Source organism: Lethenteron reissneri, chromosome 27 (genome assembly GCF_015708825.2).
Source record: "Lethenteron reissneri isolate LAM-NWPU_2019-01 chromosome 27, ASM1570882v1, whole genome shotgun sequence".
Lineage (NCBI taxonomy): Eukaryota > Metazoa > Chordata > Hyperoartia > Petromyzontiformes > Petromyzontidae > Lethenteron > Lethenteron reissneri.
Window position 1 is genome coordinate 9,397,272 of NC_083805.1, and position 18,908 is coordinate 9,416,179.

General features: G+C 45.5%; 2 protein-coding genes across 11 annotated transcripts in view; one reads left to right on the forward strand and one right to left on the reverse strand.

The window, feature by feature from the left end:
• On the forward strand, positions 1 to 15,749 carry CCDC74B (coiled-coil domain containing 74B). Its single transcript, XM_061561393.1, has 10 exons — positions 1 to 18; positions 1,585 to 2,113; positions 2,956 to 3,006; positions 3,669 to 3,743; positions 4,029 to 4,218; positions 4,821 to 4,989; positions 5,652 to 5,708; positions 12,759 to 12,868; positions 13,816 to 13,869; positions 14,432 to 15,749. The coding sequence occupies exons 2-10, from the start codon at positions 1,708 to 1,710 to the stop codon at positions 14,541 to 14,543; spliced, it is 1,224 nt and encodes a 407-aa protein (XP_061417377.1). The 5' UTR covers positions 1 to 18; positions 1,585 to 1,707; the 3' UTR covers positions 14,544 to 15,749.
• The window catches only part of MED15 (mediator complex subunit 15), a 19,576-nt gene continuing 14,556 nt past the window's right edge, over positions 13,889 to 18,908 (reverse strand). For all 10 annotated transcript variants that reach the window (XM_061561387.1, XM_061561389.1, XM_061561392.1 and 7 more), the window contains 5 exons: positions 18,609 to 18,672; positions 18,405 to 18,471; positions 17,703 to 17,866; positions 17,317 to 17,483; positions 13,889 to 16,006 (listed from right to left, as the gene is read on the reverse strand). In XM_061561387.1, the coding sequence (XP_061417371.1) occupies positions 15,825 to 16,006; positions 17,317 to 17,483; positions 17,703 to 17,866; positions 18,405 to 18,471; positions 18,609 to 18,672 (644 nt within the window). In that variant the 3' untranslated portion in view covers positions 13,889 to 15,824. The remainder of the gene's footprint in view (positions 16,007 to 17,316; positions 17,484 to 17,702; positions 17,867 to 18,404; positions 18,472 to 18,608; positions 18,673 to 18,908) is intronic.

Consider the following 18,908-nt stretch of genomic DNA (forward strand, 5'->3'; position numbering starts at 1 on the left):
CTCTGCAGGCGGGTTGTGGTACGCGCCGTCTCCACGGCAACGGGCAGGCTTTCGTGAGGCCTAGGCCAGGCCGTCGGTGTTTTTTTGACGCTTACTGTGTGTGGTATTTGTTACTTTGTTATAATAATGATGGTGGTGGTGGTGGCGTTGTTACGTTACGATAGTCGTGATTATTGTTGTTGTTATGATTGACTAAAGTTTGTGGATTCACAGGTGAGGCGCGAGACGGAGTCGCTTTAATAATGTAACGGGGTTAGAGGCGGTTTGCGTGTTTATAGTGTAACGTGTTTATAGTTTAGTGTAAAGTATTTATAGTGTAACGTGTGAATGTAGCAGAACGTGTTTGTACTGTACGGTAAAATTATGTTTGTAGTGTAATGTGTTTAGTAGTGTAAAGTAAAACGTGTAACATGTTTTGACTGTAATGGTGTTTGTCTGGAGTGTAACGTGTTTTGTAGTGTAACACGTTTAGGGTAAAGTAACGTGTTTAAAGTAGAACGTGTGTGTGTATATAGTGTAACATGTTTGCACTGTAATGCTATGTGTTTGGAGTGTAATGTGTTTGGAGTGTAGCGTAAGATGCAACATGTTTATAGTGTAACGAGTGCTTGATGCAATGTGTTAGTAATGTTCTGTGTATTGTCATGTGTGTTTAGTGTAACGTATTTTGGATAATGTAACGCGTTCATAGTGTCACGTGCTTTGTTTTTTTTAATTCATATTATTACGCTTATGTACCCGGCAAATCAAATGGGTAAATGACGAGCAAAACTACAAGTTGAAAACAACGTGTGCTCTTGATACCCTTTTGATGTCTTGCTTGGAAACGCATTGAGGAAAGCCTCGCTGAGTTTCATGGCTCCTTTTCAGGTTTCCTGCCAAGTGTTCGCACTTGGGACCGATGGTTGTTGTCTTATATATTGATATAAACTGTTATCTCAGTGGGGGAATGCGTCGTGTGATTTTATTCTCTCCCTGGGGAGCAAACTGGGAAGCATCGGAGGCAAAGCCACGCTCCACAAGTCCTGTCTGCACTCGCAATTTTAATTTAACCTATTTTATTTTATGATTTAACTAATATGCATTGTTATCTGTTATTTATTTAACCCTTGTATCTGTCATTTCATTCAAAAATATTGTTATCCGCAATTCCATGTATACACCTTATCTGTCATCAATCAACACACTTAATGTTATTCTTGGTTCTTTCGGTAAAGTCACGTAGAAGGTAAATAATAAAAATAAAACAATTAAATTCTCACGACGTTTCGATTGCAACACAAGCAATCATCATCAGGTGTGAAAACCACAGCAAGAAATGTTTATTTAACTTTCATTATTTTATTATTTCCCTTCTACGTGACTTTACCAAAAGAACCAAGAATATGAATCCCTGCAGTCACGAAAATTTACACTTAATGTGATTGCCTCTTAAAATGCGTTTTGTTTTCCAGCTTAGTCAGAAACTATTGACATCCTCTTTAGGGTGACAAAAGCTAACGTAACTATTAGACTTTACTTTTCAATTACCCATGCCATCTTTACACCGACAGATAAAGTGCGTGTGTACGTGCGGGAGCTCAGGCGAGATGGACGCATCCCGTCGTCGTTGAGGCGGCCTCTCTTCTCCCGGCTCTTCCGACCTCCAACAACACCACCCCGGCCAAGCAAGCTCGGAGCTCCCTCAAGAACGGAGGAACAGACACAATGTCCAGTGCCAGCCTTCCTCCTGTGGGCAACCTGCCACACTGGAGCCGAGTCACCAGCCTCGACCGTGCCCACTACCCACGGCCTGCGGATGGGGAGCGGCCAGTCCACCGCCTCAATGTTCAGCCAGCCCCGGCAGAGGGCATCACCTTGGCTGTTGGCAGCGGTGGGTGGGACGGGAAAGGGTCAGGAGACGTGAGGTCAGAGTCTGGTGCGGGCTCTGCAAGGTCCGAGCGGGGGCTAGAGCATGGCAAGGCGACTGCCACCGGTGGTGTCGAGGCGTCGAGCCTGGCTGGCCGCAGGATTTTACAGCTCGAACGGAGCCTGGAGTTCGTGCAGAAGGAGCACGCGGACATGCTGCAGAGGCTGCACGCCGAGGTCGATCGACTCACGCGGGAGAACAAGGGTGAGGCCAGCGGGTGTTCGCGGTGTTCACGAAAATGAGTTGTGAAAAGATTCGTCGACAAAGTGTGTTTTCTTTTTTGTGAAGGGCAGCGGAGGTCGAGGGAAATTGCACACTCCTCACACCGACGTTTAATAACTCGTAGGAGACTGCTTTAGTCGACAAGACTAAAATAACTATTAACAGAAATCCAGGCTTCACTAAAATTCCACAGGTCGTCGTGGACTAGCCTACGATTAAAATAAAACATTAACCAAATCAGGGCAGCAGTGGTGGTGTAGCAATTGCCAATGCAAGCGGTGCAGTTACACCAGGGCCCAACAGGGGCAAAATGGGGGTGGAGTGGGCTCAGGCTCCAGGGGAGAGTGGAGGAGCCTTTCCAATTTTTTGCACCGATGCCCGTCGTACCCATGCCACGCCACTGACCAGCGCTGCCTGCTGCCGGAATGGCAACCCCGGGGGTTGTGGTGGTGCCACGGGTGCAACATCAAGCACGTTCATGGCATATTAAGCGCGGAAGTGGGTGCTGAAGATAACACTAAGTTATTTGTGACACTTGAATGCACTTTGTGCGTAACGCAGTGCTTTGATCCTGTTGATTCTGGAGTTGGCCTTTAAACAGAGAGACTTGGAAATACATTTTAAGATTTTTTTTTTGTGTAAATGATGAGAAACTCTTGCATCTAGACTGTAAAAAAATAATAATATTAATTTCCTTAGTGACTTATAGTGTACATTGTTTCAATACTGCAATCTCATATTTCTCTTTAACATTTGTTTCTGACGGTGTATTATTAAAACGTGGCTGCACACTTTTATAAATGTGATTTTTTTTCTATCCACAGATCTGCAATTCATGCTGATTGTGAACCAGAGGGACCTGCATTCAAGTGAAGGTATTGTAATTAATTAGTGCCTCCACTGCTGCACGTTGACTCGTACACTCCTAAGTTACCATAACAGAATAATTACACCTATCTTCGTCTCTTAACATGCTTTTTTATCTATGAGCTCATAGGTCTATTTATTCACTTAACACATAGTTCTCCACAAAAACACTCAATGAGTTGTAATAGCTTTGTTTATTTTTGTGCAGAACACGGCCCAGTTGTATAAAATGTATTCGTTAACAGACCTGACTTCTAATGAGACACAAAATGTTGAAGATGGCCAGAGTTAGTTTGAACAAATTTAGATCGAGGATATATACAGTAAAACCTTGAATTGCGAGTAACTTGGTCTGCGAGTGTTTTGCAAGACGATCAAATTTTTTTAATGAATATTAATTTGATAAACGAGCGAGGTCTTGCAAAACGAGTAGTACATGTATTCGCTTTGTCTGCCGAGCGTCACATGATCACAACTGATATGCGAGTGCTTTGATATACCAATTATGCTCGCAATCCAAGGTTTTACTGTACGTGGTTATTAGAACGGAAGTAGAATAGATTCATGATATTGAATCGTATCACTACATGTCCTCACCCAGAAATAAATAATGATAGTTGAATTTAAGCAAATAATTGACACGTTTGTTTCGTGTGCACTGTTTTGATAGAGAGAAGTTCTATTGATGCATCAGAAAGCAATGAATCGAAACTGAGTCGCTCAGAAAGTTGTGAGCAGTTCAGCGGTGAGTAATACATAAACTACGGTATTTTGTCAGATATTTTAACATTTAATTTCTGCAAAACCAACCACTATTGTTCACCCATCTAACCCATTTATACTTTTGATTTTATTTGTAAATTGATAAATAATGTGCTTGGACGTTGATTCGTTTACATCAGAAAGGTTGCCCTATTCTGGGTCACACGGTGCATAATCTTTGGCAATTTCTCGAATGGTTGTAGAATTGTCAAAAAAGATCATACTTCTGACTTGTACATCGAGAATATGCTTATCCTATGTGATGTAGGTGTAAACTCAAAAGGGTCCGGGACAGAGAGAACAAATCAAATAAGATCAGAAAAGGAGGTTGCGCAGGCAATAAAAAATGATCACCAAGTCACGGGGTCTGAAGACTCCAGTGCTCATCCTGTGAACGTGACTGGGGGTGCGCTGAAACGAAGACCCCTACATCAAGCTGCGATGATGGACAGGGCGTGGTACGTCACCTTTTTGCTTCATTGTCAAGCGGTTGATGATTGATGTTGCTTTTGTTGCAACTGTAAACTTTTAAGTTTAAACGTTACCTTTTCTCGCCGATTATTGTATTGTGAAATGGGTATGCTGAAAAAAGATTAATGGGTGGTGGTGGTGTGCACTCCCTAACCTCCTGAACTCTGTTTAGGAGTTATAAGTAGAATACATACTGCATGTCAAAGGTAGGTTCTCAATCTTCATGTGACAAGGAATGCAGCATTAGCAATGTATCTGTCCTCTTATGCCTGAAGGACTTAAATGTAAACTACTATTATGTGGTACAGTATCAGGAAACAGCCATTTATAATTGAAAATATATTTTAATAACTATTATTGTGAGAAAAAGTTTATCATTAGCTGTAATAAACCTGTCAAAATGAATTCATATTAACAAGGGCTTAGTTTTCAAATAGAGAAATGAAACCACACTGAGTGAGAAGAGGGTGATGTAATTATTAAACAAAAGGCATATATAGTGGTTGAGCAAGTCGTGATACTTTTCAATGGAGTACTTGCACCATTGTACAATACACAGACTGGCCCTTTGTGTGCTTTTGGCTCACAGGGCGGACACAGCCCAGCAGACATCATCACCCATGCTGCTTGTGCAGGCAGGCAAGGGTGGCCTGGCCCCCGTGAAGACGTCATTCGGTCTCGCCGGCCCTGCGTCCATTCTAGAATTCCAGCAGTTGGTTCGGCGCCTGCAGAAGGTCAACCAGCAGCAGGCTGACGAGGTACATCAAGTCGTGCAGGAATTAAGGTTCACTCTTACATGGTTGGCAGACAATGGAGGGAGAGGTTTTTGTAGAGGTGAAATAGAAAACTCATTTACGGACTATTCCAAGGAATGGTAGGTTTGAGATAGGAAGCGAATTTGCAGGGATGTTGGGGGGGTCCAATATTACCGCACCTCCGATTTAGCACGGTTGGCTACGTAGGGTGCGAAAGACGTTCAACATACATACATTCGAGTGCAGTCAGGGTTTTCTTAGTATGGGATGGACTGTAGCAGTCGAGGTGTCTTGAGAGTTAATGGATTTGTAGTGGATGAGATGGAGGCATTGATGAAACTGGTTATATAAGGGGTTGGTGACGTATTTTAATGGAAATGTTTCTTGTTTTTTTTACTGTTTTCCCCTATTTCATTAGTGTCGTGTGACGAGTTTATGTATCCATTCAGAACGCTCACAGGATAGTGGATACCCATGTTTTCAAAGCATGGGTCACAGAAGAACAAAGGCACACACAAAACCATGGCTGCCCTCTGTTCTCCCTGGGTATTCTTAAACTTGTTTTTATTTTCTACTTTTATATTTGAATACTTATATGATTATTTGTTGATTTTAAAGTATTGTAAGCATTTCATTCTAAGTTTACTTTAGTTTCATCTTTTTAGTCTCCAAGGCCTACCTCTGCTGCTTGTGATTGCCTCCTTTTCCTGCTTCTTTTAAAGGTCAGTCTTATTAAACACTAGCGGAAGTACCCGGCTTTGCCCGGGTGAAAAATATATTTCTTAAAAACCTTACATATATATACACAGATACTAAGGTATTGTCAAAGCCCGGTGGGCTGTTTGTACATTTCTCCACCAACAAATATAAGAGGCTTTCACAAGTCCAAAAAGTTGTAGAAAGTGTGGGGTAAATAGTTGATGTCGAAAGGTTTCCGAAAATTGTGGTCTCCCCCCCCCCCCCTCAAAAAATATCTTTACCCCTCGTAGGTATATATACTAACAACACCTTACATACAACAGAGGAAGTGGTATCTATTGACTCTGTAGTAGTATCTACTGAGCCATGTGTAGCTACTGACTGTGTAGTAGTATTTAGTGACTGTAATAACTACTGACCATAGTAGTATTTACTGGGCCTACAGTAGTATCTACAGACTATATACTCGTAACGACTAACTGTATAGTATCTGCTGACTCTATAGTTGTATCCACTGACTATAGTAGTAACTACAAAATCTATAGCAGTATCTACTCACTCTATAATAGTATCTACTGACTCTAGTAGCTACTCACCGTAGCAGTATGTACTGACTGTATAGTAGTATATACTGACTGTAGCAGTATTGACTGACTGTAGTGGTATATACTGACTGTTTTAGTATTTACTATAGCGGTATCTACCAACTCGATAGCAGTATCTACTATCACTACAGCAGTGTATACCGACTGAGGTCGTACCTGCTATCACTACAGCAGTGCATACTGCTGTGTTGGTACCTGTTATGATGACAGCAGTGCATATTGTGGTGGAACCTGCTATGATTACAGCAGTGCATACTGCTGTGGTGGTATCTGCTATGATTACAGCAGTGCATACTGCTGTGTTGGTACCTGCTATGATTACAGCAGTGCATACTGCTGTGGTGGTATCTGCTATGATGAGAGGAGTACATATTGTGGTGGTGGTACCTGGTATGATAACAGCAGTGCATATTGACTGTACTCATCATTCACCCTCACCATTCACCACTCACAACTCACCCTCACCACTCATCCTCACCACTCACCACTCCCACTCACTATTCACCATTCACCCTCACAACTCACCAACCTCCCTCACCAATCTCCCTCACCACTCACCCTCACCACTCACCCTCACCACTCACCAATCACCACTCACCCTCACCACTCACTCTCACCACTAACCCTCACCACTAACCCTCACCACTCTCACTCACCACTCACTCTCACCATTCACCCTCCCCATTCAGCCTCACCACTCACCCTCACCACTCACCCTCACCACTCACCGTCACAACCACCACTCACCCTCACCACTCACCCCTCACCGCTCACCACTCACCCATCACCACTCACAACCGCCACTCACCCTCACCACTCACCCTGACCACTCACCACTCATCCTCACCAATCACACCCTCACCAATCACCACTCACCCGCACTGCTCACCCTCACCACTCACGCTCACCCTCACCACTCACCCCTCACTAATCACCACTCATAACCGCCACTCACCCTCACCACTCACCACTCACCCTCAACACTCACCCTCACCACTCACCGTCACCACTCACCCTCACTACTCACCACTCATCCTCACCAATCACACCCTCAACAATCACCACTCACCCTCACCACTCACCCTCACCACTCACTCTCACCACTCACCCTCACAACAACCACTCACCCTCACCGCTCAGCACTCACCCTCACTACTCACCCTCACCACTCACCACTAATCCTCACCAATCACACCATCACCAATCACCACCCACCCTCACCACTTGCCACTCACCCTCATCACTCACCCTCACCACTCACCCTCACATAAACCACTCACCCTCACTACTCATCCTCACCAATCGCACCCTCACCAATCACCACTCACCCTCACTGCTCACCCTCACCGCTCACCACTCAACCTCACCCTCACCACTCATGCTCACCCTCACCACTCACCTCTCACTAATCACCACTCACAACTGCCACTCACCCTCCCCACTCACCCTCACCAATCACCACTCACCCTCACCACTCACCCTCACCATTCACCCTCACCACTCACCCTCACCATTCACCCTCACCACTTTCCCTCAGCACTCTCCCTCACCACTCATCCTCACCACTCATCAGTCACGCTCACCACTCACCCTCACTACTCACCACTCACCCTCAACACTCACCCTCACCGCTCACCACTCACCCTCACCGCTCACCACTCACCCTGACCACTCACCACTCATCCTCACCAATCACATCCTCACCAATCACCACTCACCCTCACTGCTCACCCTCACCGCTCACCCTCACCACTCACCCTCACCACTCACGCTCACCCTCACCACTCACCCCTCACTAATCACCACTCACAACCGCCACTCACCCTCACCACCAACCCTCACCACTCACCCTCACCACTCACTAATCACCTCTCACAACCGTCACTCACCCTCACCACTCACTCTTACCACTCACCCTCACCACGCACCCTCACAACAACCACTCACCCTCACAACAACCACTCACCCTCACTACTCACCCTCACCACTCATCCTCCCCAATCACACCCTCACCACTCACCCTCACTGCTCACCACTCAACCTCACCACTCACGCTCACCCTCACCACTCACCCTCACCACTCACCCTCACCACTTACCACTCACCCTCACCACTCACTACTCACCCTCACCACTCTCCCTCACCACTCTCCCTCACCACTCTCCCTCACCAATCACCACTCACCCTCACCACTCACTACTCTCCCTCACCACTCTCCCTCACCACTCTCCCTCACCACTCTCCCTCACCAGTCACGCTCACCACTCACCACTCACGCTCACCACTCACCCTCACTACTCACCCTAACCACCCACCACTCACCCTCAACACTCATCCTCACCACTCACCCTGACCACTCACCACTCATCCTCACCAATCACATCCTCACCAATCACCACTCACCCTCACTGCTCACCGTCACCGCTCACCCTCACCCTAACCACTCACGCTCACCCTCACCACTCACCCCTCACTAATCACCACTCACAACCGCCACTCATCCTCACCACTCACCCTCACTACTCACCACTCATCCTCACCAATCACACACTCAACAATCACCACTCACCCTCACCACTCACGCTCAACACTCACCCTCACCACTCATGCTCACCACTAACCCTCACCACTCACCCTCACCACTCACTAATCACCTCTCACAACCGTCACTCACCCTCACCACTCACTCTTACCACTCACCCTCACAACAACCACTCACCCTCACTACTCACCCTCACCACTCATCCTCCCCAATCACACCCTCACCAATCACCACTCACCCTCACTGCTCACCACTCAACCTCACCACTCACGCTCACCCTCACCACTCACCCTCACCAATCACCACTCACCCTCACCACTTACCACTCACCCTCACCACTCACTACTCACCCTCACCACTCTCCCTCACCACTCTCCCTCACCACTCACCCTCACCAATCACCACTCACCCTCACCACTTACCACTCACCCTCACCACTCACTACTCACCCTCACCACTCTCCCTCACCACTCTCCCTCACCAATCACCACTCACCCTCACCACTTACCAGTCACCCTCACCACTCACTACTCTCCCTCACCACTCTCCCTCACCACGCTCCCTCACCACTCACCACTCACGCTCACCACTCACCCTCACTACTCACCCTAACCACCCACCACTCACCCTCAACACTCACCCTCACCGCTCACCACTCATCCTCACCACTCACCCTGACCACTCACCACTCATCCTCACCAATCACATCCTCACCAATCACCACTCACCCTCACTGCTCACCCTCACCGCTCACCCTCACCCTCACCACTCACGCTCACCCTCACCACTCACTAATCACCTCTCACAACCGTCACTCACCCTCACCACTCACTCTTACCACTCACCCTCACCACTCACCTTCACAACAACCACTCACCCTCACAACAACCACTCACCCTCACTACTCACCCTCACCACTCATCCTCACCAATCACACCCTCACCAATCACCACTCACCCTCACTGCTCACCACTCAACCTCACCCTCACCACTCACGCTCACCCTCACCACTCACCCTCACCACTTACCACTCACCCTCACCACTCACACTCACTCTCACCACTCACTCTCTCCCTCACTACTCACTCTCTCCCTCACCACTCACTCTCTCCCTCACCACTCACTCTCTCCCTCACCACTCTCTCTCCCTCACCACTCACTCTCTCCCTCACCACTCACTCTCTCCCTCACCACTCACTCTCTCCCTCACCACTCTCACCACTCTCACCACTCTCTCCCTCACCACTCTCTCCCTCACCACCACTCTCCCTCACCACCACTCTCCCTCACCACTCTCACCACTCTCTCCCTCACCACTCTCTCCCTCACCACTCTCTCCCTCACCACTCTCTCCCTCACCACTCTCACCACTCTCTCCCTCACCACTCTCCCCCTCACCACTCTCCCCCTCACCACTCTCCCCCTCACCACTCTCTCCCTCACCACTCGCTCTCTCCCTCACCACTCACTCTCTCCCTCACCACTCACTCTCTCCCTCACCACTCTCACCACTCTCACCACTCTCCCCCTCACCACTCTCACCACTCTCTCCCTCACCACTCACTCTCTCCCTCACCACTCACTCTCTCCCTCACCACTCACCACTCTCACCACTCTCTCCCTTACCACTCTCCCCCTCACCACTCTCCCCCTCACCACTCCTCACCACATCCTTCACCACGCTCTCTCCGCTCACCACTCACTCCTCTCCCTCACCACTCACTCCCTCACCACGCTCTCACCCTCACCACTCTCTCCCTCACCACTCTCCCCCTCACCACTCCTCACCCCTCACCACTCCTCTCCCTCACCACTCCCCCCCTCACCACTCATCCCCCTCACCACTCTCCCCCTCACCACTCTCCCCCTCACCACTCTCCCCCCTCACCACTCTCTCCCTCACCACTCTCCCCCTCACCACTCTCCCCCTCACCACTCTCCCCCTCACCACTCTTCCCCTCACCACTCTCCCTCACCACTCTCCCCCTCACCACTCTCCCCCCTCACCACTCTCCCCCTCACCACTCTCTCCCTCACCACTCTCCCCCTCACCACTCTCCCCCTCACCACTCTCTCCCTCACCACATGTTAAGCGCGATCCTAAAGGAATCTACAACCTTCGATGATTCCTTTGCGCGATTCAAAGAATCGATTCCTGGCGCATAGGAGGTTTCCATTTTTAATTACAGAGTTTTATTTTCATTGTTATGTTATGTTTTAAAGTTTTCAGGAGTTTTTAATTATATTTTAGCCCCAGTCAACGCCGGATATTTCCCATTCGTAGCAGTTTATATCAACTCTATAACCAACATTATTAAACGGAAATAAGGCGATTCTAAATGAATCTACAACCTTCGATTCCTTTTCGCGATTCAGAGAATCGATTCTTGGCGCGGTCGGGTTTATAATTTAAATTACACAGTTGTATTTTCATTGGTATGTTACAATAATACTGTCTAATCGCTATAATTTTATTATCTACCGACCCTATAATAGTAATTGCACACATTGGGGTGGAAGGGGAGTGAAGAGGACGTGAAACTTTGATGAATTTACCTCAGAGTCGCGTGTTAATGCGTGCGCATATTTGTAACGGGAATTCAAAATGGCGTCCACCCCATAGCGAAGTTGTTGCTACCCGTTGCCAGGGGCAACCGCCGTGGTCCTCGCCGGCCGGCAATATTAAATAAATAAATACTTATATAACTAAATAAAGAGCAATCACACTAAATCGATAATCGGTCCGATTTAAAGTTTAGAGACGAAAAATCGGAAATGCCTAAGTTTACCGCGGGCCGGGGGCGTGCCCACCTGCAAAATTTAATCTCGGCGAACCCCACGGTCCGAGAGCTAAATTCCCCGGAAGGGAGCGTACGCAGACGGACAAACAGACAGACAAAAAATGAATTATATAGGTTAGATATTCACATCTTATTTTCCTTTTTGTTCACTTTCAATGTTTCATTCACTTTACAGTTTTAATATGTATTTCATTTATTTTAAATTCAGATAACTTTAGCCATTTCATGATCCTCTGTCAGGCCTATTCTACACTGCTTGCTCTATGCTATATTTTCAAGTTATGCTTAAGTCGAGAAAAAACGACAAACTCCTTCCCCCTCCTCCCGTGCCTATATAAAGCCACAACAGCAGATAATTTTCTCACCTGAAGACGGACGCTTGTGTTGCGACCGAAACGTCGTGTTTTCTTTTATTTATTTTTCTATCTACGTGACTTTACCGAAAGAACCAGAGAGTACAGAGTATAATTAACTCTTGTGTAAATTTAATGGCAATGAATCTTGCACAAAAGAATGCCATATTAAGTTATTTTTCAGATATCCAGTAGGGGTGGGTCAGAAAGTTGCAACAACAAACAAAATACGAAAAAGTATAGGAAAGGTAAGCAAATCGCTCTAAATAAATAATTATATTAGTTTAAATTGCATAATGTATATGTAATAGTATGATATCGAATCACGTTTGCTTGCATGGTCTCTATGATCCAGTGTATTCTGATTTTCAGCAAGGCCATTCTATGAAAACGCCTCTTTTATATGTGGCCAATGACCTAGTCTCTTAATACACACGAGATGTATCTTACCACACACCCTACTGCAGACATTTAATTGCACGGCAGTCTCAGGGCTGGACTCTATCTAAATTAAGTGATAAACAAAATTTAACATGATTATATTTACTGTGGACACCAGTGACTGGGATGACTGTCAACTTCACTTTACTTGAAAATCTGTTCAATTCAAACCCAGGATCTCAGCTGTGCTGGTTCGAGTACACGGACCTCTGTACCACCTGGGCCACCTCTTGTAATGATAACCTGAATCTATGGATGACCAAATCCTTACCTGCTTGGTCTGGCTGCTCTCCTGAAAATCAATGGTTGTCCTCACTTCCCATCTCTTCAGCTGCTGCAGCTGAAGACGAAGCTGAGGAATGCTGCCATTGCAGACAGGCTGCCTGCCAACTCCGTGCTTGTGGCCAAGCCTCTGTTCTCCAGCCGTTCAAATGAGCAATGGTACCAAGCAGATTACAATACAAGTTATTTTAGCTCAGACTTCACAGCCTTCCCAATTCCAGTTATTAACACACCAAAGTGAGGGTGTGTGTTTTTTATCTCCATACAATATAGATTTAAACTAGCTTTCGTATAGATGTTATGTTGTATCGTATTGGTGTGTAGTCAGCGTGGAGGGCGATCGCTGGTATTACACGATAGGCCACAGGCAAAAATCACACCAGCAGCCACGTGGTATGGGTGCAAGTCGTTTCAATGCAAATTCAATGGCTTTCTTCCATCAAGGGGAAAACTCACCAGCAATGTCACCCATGAGAAGTGCACACAGGTGTGCTCACATCCCGTCCTCCACCTCCTATGCCCCTCTACGTGGGATCGCACGAGACCTAGTTAGTCTTTTATTTAGCCCTACACCTAGACTAGATGCAGACTTTCTGCTGCAACACATTCCGAACAGTAGAGACGGAGTTGAGTGAGCAACAGGACAAAGTTAGGTGGGTTTTATTTATCAATTCACATTCCTTTTTGTCAATCCATCCCTGGATGAGGGCATCCCTAAAATGTGATTAGTCTTATTTGACCACGTTTCACAGTGCTGGTCAGTGCAGGTAGGTGAGAGGCATAGCCGTGGAAGCATAGGACAGCAACATTTCTGTAAAAACAAAATGATTCACGCTGCTCCCACACACTCCATCCCACTGGGCTGGACAGATAACATCTGCCTTGGGTTATATAAATTCACCATCAGATGCAGCCAATTGAAGTAATGATGGCTTAACTGATGAAACATTCCACTTTTTATTCAACTGAGGTGTTCAATGGCATTTCAAAAATCATTGGCAGGTTACTGGGCATTACCTAGTTTAAATTTTGCCCGAGCCCTGGACAGGTGATTTTGCAACTTGAAAAGCAGTGCTACTTTTATTCATTGTCTTCAACTTTTGCAGGCAAACAACCAACAGACTACCTAAAATACCCATCAAGAATCCAGTCAAAAAAATGTAAGTTGGGCAAAAAACAAACCATAATGGACCTTTATTATCATTATGTAAAAGATTATAAATACAAATTCCAAGTGAAAAAAATATGCACATAACCATATACCTACCTAGGCTTTTGTGTTCAGCAATGAAAGGTAGTTAATGATCTATGCAATTACAAAACATCTCTGCTAGCCTTCATTACTGCCAAGCCATTGCTTTCAGAATATTTATTTATCCTGGAGGAATCTGATGAGCTGTGAAGCTCTTTCACAGATGTCCAGTAGGGGTGGGTCAGCAAGTTACAAGCTTTCTCATGCCTCTCTCCAAATTACAACAGCCATGTTATGTACTTTTGTTTCACAAATGGTATTCCATAATTATACAAATAGTAGAGTTTGAGGCACACCCAAGTGATTTACAAAAAAAGTGTTATTCAATAGCAAGATCATAACCCATCTTCAGTGAATTGATCCTGGTGCCAGGATAATGTCACTTTCAACAGTGGAAGTGTACCCAATCTTGGGGATTTCACTCACACGTCTCGATGCTCTGCTATTTACATTCCTCCCCTTCACGACAGGCCTCTGCGAACAGAACCCAAGCTGTCCCTGCCTTCACTTGTGCAGCCGCTCAGAAGGGAGGTTGCACAGGATGGCAGCGAAAAGGACAGCCAAAAGATGCTGCCCAGCTAAGAATACAAAAACGTTGCATGTAATAGCACACGTTTCGAAATGCAATCACCTAATTGTCCCCCAGTTTAATACAAGATTAACGTGTTTCTTTACATTTGTCATTTATATTCTTGAAAACACTTGATAATGTTCACCATATTGTGCAAGCGTTATCAGTTCTTTCAAACAAATGGGGGGATTTGAAAATTAAAGGAAATATTTATGTACAATTGTTGCACATGGCATCCATGGTGCCGGTGCAGTGTTGCGTTCATGCACATTATATACTCTGATCAATGCCAAATGTGGCCTTTTCAGAGTAGAGTGGTATATTTTATGCCACTGTAGTGGAGTGTTAAGTGATAAACTATTACGTCTAAATCATACATTTGATTTGCACAGCATTTGTAAGCAATGCAATAAAATGCTGGAGCATGTGTTTCTGCTTAAATTCTGATGGCCTATGTTGTGTTAAAATTGTCATTTAAAGTGAAAACAACAATAATAAAAATATGCTGACATGATGAGCCAAGTCTATCATGATTGTACGTCTAATCATTCGATGTAACGCTGCAGTTGCCATCAAGAAGAGGTAACACAGACCCATCAAGTTGTACTTGTAATACAGTATATTATTCATATTTCTGTTAACTGCCCCCGACTGGAAACACTCAATTTTCACAGTAAGCATATACCAAGTACATCAAACAGACGCTGGATGCAGGTGAGAGTTAGGTGAGCGTGAGGCAGGCTTGCCGTACGCTCAGCGCCCAGGCATTGAGTATGGCTGTCACCGCATGCCGGTCGGGCAGCTTCATGATGCGCGACTCCAGCATGTCGTGAATGGCACGCAAGAACGGGCTCGTCCTCTGTCACCAACAGACAAACAGTCCCATCATGACCATTCCTCCCCCGAACCCCCAAATACACTCACATCAGTTGCACATGAGACATGAATCACGTTGCCCTCATTTGTATCCATTGCACATGTACAGCCCTTGAGTCAACCGCTGCTGGATGAGGGCCTGCCCATGCCATGCAGGTTTAACGAAGTTACTTGACTATACTTCGGCATGTTGGTCAGTCCGGGTTGGCGAACGGAGAAAATATAGAGGAATTAATAAGTGCAACGATGGGATTTGCTGCACTCCCCTCTGCTGCCCACAACGTAGCTGCGCAGTCCCATAATGCTCGCTATGCATGGCAATCACCCAACCAAGCATTATCCAGGCCAAAATTCTCGCTTAGCTTCAGAGATGATCTGAGAAAATCCCCTGAAATGCACCTGAATCATCTTCTCAGCTACACACGAACGAGTGATCCATTTGCAAAACACATTGCCCTTCTATTATAAATAACGAAATGTCTCTGTATAGCAGCCTCACCGTAGAGGTTTTGGAGGTCAACCCACTCGGGGCTCTGGTCAGGATAATCAGCCGGCACGCTAATTTGCAGGGGAGGCACCATTGGAAGAGACTTATCATCTGCAATAAAAAAAAATGTGCGTGTGTAAATGCAGCATATAGCAAAAACCATTAGAATATTCACTCTGCTCCGATCTGAAGGCAAGTGTCAGATGAAGATGGCAATAATAGACCTAATCACAAGAATAGATTCCAGCTACAGTTTACTATCTATTCCTGATTTGGGTTGCAGATAAACAGTGCTTATTGGTGCCTTTTACATGCACGCTGACGTAATTATCAGCTGCTCCTCACATCAGGGACAGTGACTCGTTGACCATATGACTGCAACCATATCAGCAAGTAAACCGATTACTTTAAGAAACAATTAAAACATGACACATAGGGTATGAACACAATACTTTTTTGCTTAATTTGCATTGATGCATTATGTTTTTTCTTTTATCCAGGCACTCTTCTCATTACCCCAGATAACACAGCCTTAAAATGTTACTTCATAGAGGACATTGAAAACCATGTTTTTATCAACATGTACAAATAAGTCTCAATAATACAGGCAGTCCCCAGGTTACGGAAGAGTTATGTTCCCGAAAACGATCCGTAAAGCGAATTTTCTGTATGTTGGAAATTGGAAAACGTTCTTCCTAAATCAAGATGAAATTCCATAGCTGAAAACAGTTGTGCCTCCCCTACCCGATTACTTGTTAGTTTTCTCTAAGTTCTGTATCACACTCGTCTGTTTTATATCGCTACCTATATTGCTGTATATACGCTCTGCACTTCCTATGATTATTTAAATTAATCGAATATCTACCCTAACACTACCCGTAATTAAACTAATGGAACACATACTGTATCCATTTGTTTATGAATACCACGAAACATTTTAATATTAATTGTTAACAGAAAGCAGTCACTTCCGAATGTTTGTTTACAGTGCATTAGGCTAGGCCTAGACTTCTCCGATCGCTGTTGGCTGAGAACATAAGCAATCGAAGTGTAATTGCGTTTAATAAAGTACATACACTAAATAATTAAATAAACTTCACATGAAGAAAACTACGAGACGATGTGGCGGGTATACACATGGTAACATTGCAACAGCGTGACTGAGTGACAGAGTGCAGAGCGGCTAACCACCAGCGCCTTAGGGGGGAAGATGCTGCCTGCCTTACGCCTCGCTCCACAGTATTCATCCGCTCCCTCAGTGCACTGCACTACTTGCACTTGCCGAACTAACGCAACAATTTCCGCATATTGATTTTTTCTACATGATTTCTGGGAGCATTTCCATAAGGTTCGGATTTCCCTAAGCGCCACAACCCGTAGATCTACTGTATTCCATGTGAAAGTGTTCAATGTTTACTCACCAAGCTTGCATATCAGGTGGACCGTTCCATTGTTACTGTGATGGGAGGGGTCCAGGTTAACCATGAATTTTGGATGTAGCCTGGCCACCTCCCCCTGCAGGACGTTTGGTATGGTCTGCTTCTCATCCTCCTCGTACTTGCGCTTCTTGGGGGATGACACTGGCACCCTGTCCGCAGAGCAGCAGCAAATTTAAATTACAGCATAGACCAGCTTTTCATACAATTTAAGCACTAATTATTCAACCCTCAACCCTGCTTAGCTTCCGATAAGTGACGAGATCGGGTGCATTCTTGGAAATTTGGTTATAGGCTGATATATATATTTTTTTCCAGCCAAAGCAACATTGAGTCTTGGTCAAGTGTAGCGGCTGGGACTTCCTGCTTACGCGACAGGCGGCCCGTGGATAGCCAGCATGGCGGGGCCGAACGTTCGTGCCAGCGAGTGGTTGAAGAGGGGCGAGCGGCTTTGCTGCAGCACGGCGGTAAGCAGCGGCTGGCATAAGGGCGCCTGCTTGTTGGGCGGCACCACCTGGGGTGGCGGAGGTGTGGGCTGCAAGCAAACGCAAGTGTGCACACACACACGTGCAATAAACGTGTACGGTAAACACTGACATTTTGAGAATACAACTGGAAACGTATCGATCTAATGTTATGCTCATTTTTAAGCAACTTAATACGCCAATGATTTTAAAGGTTATCAAGTAAAATCCATCCACTTCATGTGTGCACACAGTTTTATATGCCATAATCATGTATAAACCACCCATCATAAACAAAATGCTACATTATTATAGTCTGTAGACACACATACAATGTGCAGTGAGCAAAATATGCATGAGAGGCCATAGTAAAAGTGACCAACTTGACACAAAGTAAATAAGTGGTGTTAGCATCATTTCACAGCCTTAGTCTTTCCCTCCATTCAATCAAAAATGCTTATATAAACGTTAACATGCTGACATTCCATATATAACATGCGGCTGGCTGCGATACAGGCATTCTCATGTGGCTAAATAAATCCACAAACACGAAGAACAAGAACTACACAATGTGTCAGTTGCACATAATATTTATAAAGATTCTCTTACAACGGCCATGTCGCTCTTCAGTTTCTCCAGCGCGAGCTCACACTTCTGCAGTGTCTGCAGGGAGCACCTGTGAGTCACGACACAATGCTTGGTCATTCCCAGCTCAGATTAGAAATACACTCATCGAAACAAAGAGCCAAGACAAATGCTCAATGAAGCAGTGAGGGCCAAACAGACAAAACGTAAGACGTAGGCAGCACTCACCGCTTGTTAGGGTCCGTAAGAATGTCCAGAAGGCTTTTCATTTTGCTCAGATCCTTCTTACGGTCTGTTTTTGCAACTCGGACAAAGCCATACATCACTTATGAGCAAAGGCTTATTGTAATAGATTTTGTTTGACAACAATGAAGCTACTGTTAACTCTTAATTATCCATGGGAAGATCATACAGGTTGAGGATTAACTGTGCTTGTGAAATATATATATTCGTATATGCATGCTGATACTATGTGCCGATCCTCACTCTTGACTAAATGTCCACATTACCATAAACGTTCTACATAGG

Excerpts from the sequence above, each read along its gene's own strand:
- CCDC74B (XM_061561393.1), top strand. The coding sequence starts at position 1,708 with ATGTCCAGTGCCAGCCTTCCTCCTGTGGGCAACCTGCCACACTGGAGC. Across the intron at positions 12,869-13,815 it reads AGCCGTTCAAATGAGCAATG|GCAAACAACCAACAGACTAC; the intron begins GTACCAAGCAGA and ends CAACTTTTGCAG. Across the intron at positions 13,870-14,431 it reads AAGAATCCAGTCAAAAAAAT|GCCTCTGCGAACAGAACCCA; the intron begins GTAAGTTGGGCA and ends CCTTCACGACAG.